Source organism: Neofelis nebulosa, chromosome 16 (genome assembly GCF_028018385.1).
Source record: "Neofelis nebulosa isolate mNeoNeb1 chromosome 16, mNeoNeb1.pri, whole genome shotgun sequence".
Classification (NCBI taxonomy): domain Eukaryota; kingdom Metazoa; phylum Chordata; class Mammalia; order Carnivora; family Felidae; genus Neofelis; species Neofelis nebulosa.
The window spans coordinates 44,754,580-44,764,100 of record NC_080797.1 but is presented as its reverse complement, the minus strand read 5'-3'; the positions used below and the strand labels follow the sequence as shown (position 1 = coordinate 44,764,100).

At 42.0% G+C, this 9,521-nt stretch overlaps 1 protein-coding gene across 1 annotated transcript; it reads left to right on the top strand.

Annotated features, from left to right (window-relative positions):
- The first annotated feature begins 312 nt into the window (after positions 1-312).
- SMIM36 (small integral membrane protein 36) lies at positions 313-8,879 on the top strand. The gene is made up of 2 exons (XM_058704331.1): positions 313-844; positions 8,663-8,879. Exon 1 carries the CDS (start codon positions 414-416, stop codon positions 693-695), a length of 282 nt encoding a protein of 93 aa, XP_058560314.1. The 5' UTR covers positions 313-413; the 3' UTR covers positions 696-844; positions 8,663-8,879.
- The last annotated feature ends 642 nt before the right edge of the window (positions 8,880-9,521 follow it).

Below are 9,521 nucleotides of genomic sequence, written 5' to 3'. Positions count from 1 at the left end.
AGTGTGACCATGCTACACAATTTTTCCAAGACAATTTCATTTGTTAACAGTGTGCTATTATTAACAACACTTACTTTGGCTCACCACACCACCTGTTTAGATAAGGAATTATATAGGCTCTGTGCGTATATACCACACTTTAATAATACTTGAACCATCTCTTTCTCTCTCTATAGAGGTGAATTGACAAGAGACAGCTTCTGTGTTTTGGTGGCCTTGGTATTAGCAGCAAGAGCTTAAGTTATTAAACCGAGCAGGTTTAATCCGTGAGGTCTCCCGGAGCAGTGGGGATTATTGTATGTTTACCCCAGAGCCAACACTGCTATTCCAATGAGCTAGAGTTTGCTCCCTGAAATGCCCACACTGGCCCCCTTGCCTTTCTCTACACCCACTTCCTAACCGTGAAAGATGTGATGGAGTTTTACTTGGAGATCGACCCTGTCACCTTGAACCTGATCATCCTAGTGGCAAGCTACGTCATCTTGCTCTTGGTATTCCTCATCTCCTGCGTGCTGTATGACTGCCGAGGCAAGGACCCCAGTAAGGAGTACGCTCCTGAGACCACTCTTGATGCCCAGCCCTCCATCCACTTGGTGGTGATGCAGCAGAGCACGTCAGGGGACCTCTGGGCAAGGAGGCCCAGCCTTCATTTTGGGGATCCTGTTCCATTAGGGAAGAAAAGCACAATGGTATGAGGTCGGCCAAGGGCTACTGGGGAGAGAGCACTAGACATTCTGGACAAATCCACGTGGCTGCGCTGGTCTTGCTGGGCTATGTAATTGGGAGTTCTGCCTTACCTTCTACGTTCTTGTCACCCTCTTTGTGGATGAAGCAAACATTTAAGGTAAGAAGCCTGAAGTGGCCTTTGGTCAAGTTCTACGGATGCAAAAATCTCATTAATACTCTTGTATAGTGATGTTGGTTGTTGGTCCCTTCCTGGTGATGCCCTTGCCATTTCTAGGAGAGATTGACATTTGATAGGAAACTCCTTCTTCCCTCCTAGGTTCTTTGGCTGGTCTAATAACTACATTGACATAAAACAGATGAATAGGAGAAAAACAAGTTTAATGTTTACCCTTGGGGCCCTATTAAAAATATGAGACTCAAAGAAGTGACCAGGGCGGGCAGATTTTATGTCCTTTAGACCAAAAAAAAAAAAAAACAAAAAACAAAACAAACAAAAAAAACCTGTCAAGAATTGACAAAGCAAAAGCAAAGAAGTTTGGAGAAGTTTGGGTTTGAGATAGTAAATTAGTGAAGATGTAACAAGATTTGTTGATATAGCTTTCTTGGACCCAAATTCCCTATTTCTAGTGACAAGAATGTGTTGTGGCACCTTCGCCTTGGGACATTTATATCCTGCTTTCAAGGAGACAGAGGAGCGTCAGAGCATCCTTCTTGTATGAGCTCTTTTTCAAGTAACTTTTTTTCAAAATAATCAATATGCCCAAATGTCATATTTTGGGGCAGCCTCTTCCACTCCCCCTCAAAAGGTTTAAAACACAGAGTGCAATAGTGTATGTGTGTGTGTGTGTGTGTGTGTGTGTGTGTCTGAGTGATGAGGAAAGAGCCTAGCTCAAATCTATCCTATACTCAGCAGATTACCTCTTTACAAGGTAACCATTGAAGTTGTCCAGACTTAATATTATCATTCTTTGTATACATACCAGCTCCTCCCATTCTATTCCCCCGTGTGAGTCATGGGGGGCGCAGTCATCTTAGAGCATAGTGGCTAACTGACAAAGCTTGGAGCCTGGGTTCAAACCTTATCTCCTCCACTCACTAGGTGTGTGACCAAAGCTACCTCCTTGTGCCCCAAGGCTCATGGTAAGACCTCCAGGCTGTCTGGGTATTTAAATGAGTTATTTCACTGAAAGCACTTGAGACAGTTCTTGGCACATAAGGTTAGCTTATTATTCATGATTATTAAAATTTTTAATTATTTTTTTAATATATGAATTTTATTGTCAAACTGGTTTCCATACAACACCCAGTGCTCATCCCAAAATGTGCCCTCCTCAATACCCATCACCCACCCTCCCCTCCCTCCCACCCCCCATCAACCCTCAGTTTGTTCTCAGTTTTTAACAGTCTCTTATGCTTTGGTTCTCTCCCACTCTAACCTCTTTTTTTTTTTTTTTCTTCCCCTCCCCCATGGGTTTCTGTTAAGTTTCTCAGGATCCACATAAGAGTGAAACCATATGGTATCTGTCTTTCTCTGTATGGCTTAGTGAAAATTTTTAATTATTAATATATAATGATACTCACTTTCATACTTCTCATCGAGATGCTTAATCTCCAGTCCTGTTCCAGTACAAAGCTACTGAAGACTCACCACAAAATGTTGAGGTTCCATCGTGTTTTAGTCCCCTCGCCCCCCGAGCACCACTCTCTCCCTTTCTTTGTTACTGTTAACTAATAAACTTGTTTCCCTGCTCACTCATCTATTTCCATAATTTTGAATTACTCCTTCCAGTGTATGTTTTTATTAATCCTCCCTTTCCCCGAGCTCAAAGTAACTTGCATATCCACTTAGCGATTTATTAAACCCCTTCTTCCAATCTGGCTGTGTGTAGAAACACAAAGAAACGAGTGTGTCGTGACTGCTCCCTCTCATCTTTGCTGCCTGATAGAGAAAGGAGGAGTCAGGCATGGCTTAGCCCATGAAGGACAAGAAAGCTTGTAGATGCTCTGACGGTCTACACAGCATGCAGGAGTCCCTAGAGACAGAAGTGCCTACCACACAGAAGGAGCTCAGGAAACATTTAAATAATGTTGAATGGCCAATCTCATCTTCGACTCAGGCATCAAAGATAAGATTATTTGCCTTGAAAAATAAGCAGCTATTTTTCTGGAAGGACCAGTAGACGTTGGGGGCTTGATGGGTAAGCCAGGAAATGTCATTTTAGATAGAAGGAATAGCATGAACAGAGCTTGGAAGCAGAAATCATAGGGTTCACTGACTACAAAAGCCTGAGGGCTTCTAAAACTGTTAAGAAAAAATGAGAAATTAAATTTCAATTTATCCCAGAGAAAACTGAAGAGGAGGGACTGACCCATCCTGCTCTGCCGATTTCAGAGATGGGCGTTGTTTTGCCTTGGGATTGTTAAGTAGCCATACGAAAAATAAAGATAATCCAAGTTATTTTGTTTTCAGATTTTTAAATATTTATTTCAAATTCTGTTTCACATTTTTATCAGAAAAATTATATTTTCTCTTAAACATGTGATTTTAAAATTATATTGAAAATCCTGCAGAGAGTTTTTTTTTCTTTTATGGTCGAGAAGTCTTCTCCACCTTAATAATGAACATATAAAATGAATAGGAAAAGACAGCAAATTCCTAAGCAGCTTCTAAGAACCTGCCCTCTACCCTAGCATGAGCTTCACATGGGCTAACCTTCTCATTCCTTGTCCCTATCATGGGAATATATAGATCAGTGCACACAAGAAAAATGTATCCATGGAGAAAAAAAAAGTCAGTAGACCATAAAAAAAGTGATAATAATAGTTACTTTAGTTTTTTGAGAAAGAGAAATACCAAATGTTAAATTCTTCTTATTTTTTTTGGTTAAAATTTTTTAATGTTTATTTATTTTTGTGAGAGAAACACACACAGGTGTGAGCAGGGGAGGGACAGAGAGAGAAGGAGACACAGAATCCAAAGCAGGCTCCAGGCTCTGAGCTGTCAGCACAGAGCCCAAAGTGTGGCTTGAACCCACAAATGGCGAGATCATGACCTGAGCTGAAGTCAGCGCTCAACCAACTGAGCCAGCCAGCTGCCCCAAATTCTTCTTATTTTAGAGTTAAGAATATGCAGTAAACATTCACTTGACTTTTTTTTTAATGGAAATATTTTCATGTATGTTTCAATTCCATATTGGAGTCAGTTGAAGAGGAAAGATTAACATGGAGGGTAGAAAAATAAATTCCAAGGAGAAGAAGAAGAACAACAACAACAATAACAACAAACCGCCAAATAATAGTAATAATAACAACAACAACAGATAAGGGGAACAGAAATAAAGTCAGGGGAGAGAGACAAAAGAAGGAAGAAGCTAAGACTCTAAAGTGAACATCAGAATATAAGGTATTAAGCTTTTCTTCCAAGCTTCTGGTTCATTTGATTTGTGGCTCATTCAATTTGTGTTCTTCAGGAAGGAACTAGCTTCTCAGCATTTAAAACAATCTTTTCTGTCTAGAATGTACGCTTAGAATCTTAGGAGAGCTACAAAAGCCTTTCAGCATTTTGCTAATGAGGAAAGCAGCCCGGAAGGAAGACCGTTGTCCCCAAGAGGACTTGGCTTTAGAGCCAGGACTAAGATCCTGTTATTCCCTTTTCCCTTCTACCACCCTGCCTCCCCCCACCTCACCCCACCCCCTCCCTCCCCACACAGGGCTCTTTCTACAGCACCATCTCCTGCCTGCTTGTATTGTAAAACTTCATAACTTATTTCTTATCTTTTAAATAAAGCTTTATTTCCCAGTGGAATGGTTTATTGCACAGCTGTGAAGCTGTAACTAATGTTTTCAAACCCGGTGGAATGGATTGCCGGCTAGAACCAAGAAGTCCCTTTAACAGTCAAATACGGCATTATTTTTGTTTCCTGATGGGATTAGGACTTCCTTAGTCCACCTCTTCTCAATACATTATTCTTCCATCACGCACAATTTGTATAAAAGCAAACGCAACATTGTGGCCTGATTTGGACAAGAGCTGTGGGAAGGTCACAAGCAAAATGCTTCTGCCCCAAGATAAGGGAGGGCGGGAACGGAGATGTATCACGGATCTGTTACATGCCAAACGCTTGGTATTCGTATCTCATTTCATCCTCACTCTCCCCTGGGAGATGGACACAATGAACACTGGTTAAAGATAAGGAACCGGAGGCCCAGGGAAGCTGTAAGGTTCAGGCAAGGCCACACAGCTAGTACACATGGGAAACAGGATTTGAACTCAGTTCTAAACGTGTGGTTTTCTGCTACCTGTTTTTTCCCAGCTGTTCCAGAAGAGTAGCCAGCCAGCGTTTGCTCCACATCACCTCTCCCACACGCTAGAACTGTGTACCCAAGAAGTTGCTGCATAGACGTCTGGTAAATAATCCAATGGCCTTTCAGATTTTCTCCTCTGAATAAGATAACCAAAGTTTCCATCAGAGGAAAAATAGTTATTATAATTTGGCCAGAACATTATCTCCTGGTGTTTTAGAAGTCACCAAGATGGAGTGGTCTAAGATGGGCTTTGTAACAGAAATGTCAACCTCAAGGCCCGTCTGTCACTACATGCTGTTGAGCCTTTCGGGCATCACTTAGCTTCCTAAGCCTTTTTTCTCACCTTAAAAATGGGTATAATGCTAATGTCGGCAAGGCTTAGAATAATATACATAAAGTACCTGGTGTAGGTAGGATTTCAACAAAATGAAGGCCATCATTATTATATGAGAAGATATGGTGAAAGTAAGTAGGGGAACTCATCACTTGAAGGCCAGATAGCAAGAGCAGGTCCAGGCTCATTTATGAGAGCGTTGAAAAGAAGGAGTGCGAGGTTGAGACTTGTCACATGAAGTAGAAATTTGGACATAAGGGAAAGTGATGGGCTGAATTGTGTCCCCCTTTCCAAAATTCATATATTGAAGTCTTTACCCCAGTAGTCCAGAATGCAATCTTATTTTGAAGTAGGATCATTACTTGTGTAATTAGTGAATACAAGGTCCTACTGGTGTAGGGTGGACCCTTAACCCAATATAACTGGTGTCCTTATTTTAAAAAGGGAAGTCTGGACACTAACATGCACACAAGGAAAACACAGTGTGAAGATTAGAGTCATGTGACCACTTGCTGAGAAACCACCAGAGGATACAGAGGCGAGCCTGGAACAGATCCTTCCCTAGTGCCTTGGGGGAGCACAGCCTTGCTGACACCTTGATGTGAGACTTCCAGCCTCCAGACTGTGAGACAATGTGCTTCTGTTGTTTAAGCCACTCAGTTTGTGGTACTTTGTTAAGACAGCCCTTGCAGAATCATACCATGTCTAAAGGGAATGCTTAGTACAGGTGATAGGATGCTTAACATTTCAAGGCCCTATAGGATAAGTGACATAATTCTTTTGGATGTGACAGCAGCACGTTGAGTTAGGGTCTTGGGCAGAAGCTAAAAGTCCAAGCTTTTTCAGAGTTACCTAGGAAATCGACCCTGTACAAGCAGAGTAACCATTTGTTGTGTTTTTAAGGAGGGTAGACTACAAGGGGGAGAATGTCTTTAGGAAGAAAATGTGCTTGTGGTTTTGCTAGATAAAGTGTGAAGGACACTTGTTAAGAGTGAGGAACTCTCAGTCCTATAAAGAGGAGCAAGGAACAAGTCAACAAAGAAAAGATGTTATGGAGTCCAACTGCAAATCTACTGGGTTGAAGCAAAACAAGATCAGAACTAGCCCTAAAGAACCCCAATCCTTTCAGACAATAGTATCCATAGGTTATATGTCTACAGTGTCCCATAGATCCTTTAAAAGCCACTTAGTGAGTGCCTGGCTCAATTATTTAAGATTAAGTGACAATTTGTAGGGGGCAGAACAATTATTCTTACTTTAGAGACGAAGGAGTATCGTGTCACCTTGTATAAACCTTTCAAATAACAGAATGGGATGAACAGAACCCAGGGATTCTGGCTCAGTCCTGAGCTTGCCCTGTAATTCCATAGCTACCCAGAATCTATGCAGGGTAAGGGAGTGATTCAGCAAGCTGGATGCAGAAAGTCCACGCTTTTGTGAACATCTCTCACTGTCTTTAACTTCTGGGGAAGCACAGGATAACACAGTCTTCTTGATTAGGGCAAAAGTCCCCAAGAACTAGAGGGTAAAGTCCAGTACAGCTCAAAGGAATCAACGACAGCCTTTTTTCTCATTACTTCATCCTCCCTGAGAACACCAGTGGCTGAAATATAGAAACTAGGAGCGTGTTTATTATCTACCTTATTGTAACAGTTCATTTGGACTTTAACCTTCTTGGGCCGTCAGTGTTTCAGATAAGGGCTTTGTGACACCAGGATTGAGAAAGATCTCAGCTATTTCACATCTTCCCGAGATAATGGGAAGTTGTTTGCACATATTTATTTTTTGGTTCAAGGTTTCTCTCTACTCAGCTGTTATTTAATGAAACACCAGCCCTGTGCTGGGATCTGCTGGCTCTCTGTTAGGCACAACTCAGCCTGGTGGCCTTATCTGCAATCTCAAGCTGACAGAGGTGGGAGGCTCAGGAAATACTAGAAAGATGAAGACTTGTTTGGAAGGATGAAGGGAACGAAGGGAGAGAAAAGCGTGCTGCCCCAAGGGAGAGCTGAAAATTGCGCAAGAGTGGCCCAACAGAAATGTGGCAGTGGAATTTGGAATCTGAACTGTTTGTCAGAATTGATGAAGACATTCTCACCATGGCAATTTATCAGTGAAAAGCAACTTGCCATTAGGGGCAGGAGGAAAGCCAATATTATCATAAAACTTTGGTGAAAAACATGTGTGTGACAGTCCTCATACACATGCTCGAGAGGAAAAGGAGATCTAGACAAGGAAACAATGGTTTTGTCAACATCAACAAGACTGAATTTGGCAACTCTTACCATCAAAAAAGTTTCCCTATATCTAACCTATGTCTCTTCTGTTCTTACCCTTTACACTCCTTTTCTCTCATTTACCTCTGTTGGGTTTGATAAAGAAGTACTGTTTATACAGTGAGTTATACCACCGTGTCTCCTGAAAGAATGCAATCAGATCAGATCACAAGGTATACTGAGTAAACAGCTGGCTCATGGATGGGGTCATAGCATCTTGGCGAGCTGTGCCAAAAATTATTTGTTACTAAAAGTAAACTGCCTAAGTTTATGCACGATTCACCTATTTTTAGATAGGGGGTGAATCGAAGGTTATCCCAATCATAATTCCATCCTCACTTCTGGGCACTCCAATGTCATTGCTTCATAGTTACAATTCATGTGGAAGCAACTGCATATCCTTACTGACCACTTCTCTATTTGACAAGTATTTGTAAAGTGCCTACTTTGTGCGGGTCTCCTGCCAGGGCCAGGAGGATACCTCATGTACATGACCCATCCTCGTGAACCTTGCCAAGTGGAAGGAAAAGCTACTACGTACGTTGTATATGATGTCAGAACCTTTACTACAACCCTCAGAGGTACCGTTGTTTTCCCAATTTTATATATTTTGGCGGCTAACACTCTAAAGCCCATTCTCCAAACCAGTGGCCTCCAAACTACCGAGCATGTATTCCTTTCAGTAAAGATGATTTCAGCACTCACCTGTGTGCATGTGTATACTGTATCTATCTAAATAAATATACATGTACATATGTTTAAGTTATTTATGTTTAAATACATATAGATTTATGCATTATATATACACATATATGTACATTATGTGGATCTTCCTGTACACCTCACCTTGGAGTCTCTCCACCACTTTACCACATGGCCTCCTGATTTTGTCTGTGTATAAATGGAATAATCTACCTCCATTCTTCCCCCTCCCCCCCCACCCCACCTAACATTAGGTTTTGCTCTGGATGAGTGGGAATGGGAACCCTATCTAACAACTTAATCTAGAAAATGTCTCTTTAAAATTTTTTTAATGTTTATTTATTTTTTTTTTTTGAGACAGAGACAGAGCGTGAACAGGGGAGGGGCAGAGAGAGAGAGACACAGAATCTGAAACAGGCTCCAGGCTCTGAGCTGCCAGCACAGAGCCTGACGCGGGGCTCGAACCCATGAACCGTGAGATCATGACCTGAGCCGAAGTCGGATGCTTAACCGACTGAGCCACCCAGGCACCCCATAGAAAATGTTTTTTTTTTTTAATAAAAAGCAATCATTTTCAAGTTTAAACTGCATCTTTGTATTGCTAAAGATGTTTTGGCAGAATTCCTTGATGAGTTTTTTTATATGCAAAGGTGAATTTGACTGGCTCTGTAAATTCTACTCATCTGCTTTGAATTCTCTTTCCTGGGAGGGATCTTAAGTCCCTCCAACAAAAGAATGAGTGTCTTAGATATGTTTCAGCACCAATAAAGGACTGCATACATCAGTAAACCTCTGTCCTTTGGTGATGACTTTGTTGGAAAAAGAAAGGAGACTTTTTACTTCAGCTGTAGAATAGGAATTACACTCCTGTGGAAGCAAAGTGCCCCAGACACAGGAGGGAGGCCGGTGGGCTGCTCCAATGTCCCAAGAAGGGAGGGCTGGGAATGCATAGTCTTCTAACAGATAGTCTTCTAATGAATGGAGCCACGGAGGTGAGGCCAGGGCCGTCACTAGCTGTCTCCGTAGGCACTGTGAAAAGGAGGGCTGAGAAGCTGGATCCACAGAAATGAGACCTTCCAGCCCCACCCCATCACCCGAACTTCCTCATCTGCTGTGGAGACCTTTCTCGAAAGTGGATGCAGCTTCCTCCTTGACTGGACCCTGCCCTTGCCTCCTCTGGGAGCTGGATTCTCGTCCATATTTCCACTTCTGAGGGACAG

Bases quoted from the DNA above. Each gene is read 5' to 3' on its own strand.
- SMIM36 (XM_058704331.1), top strand. From the start codon at position 414: ATGGAGTTTTACTTGGAGATCGACCCTGTCACCTTGAACCTGATCATC.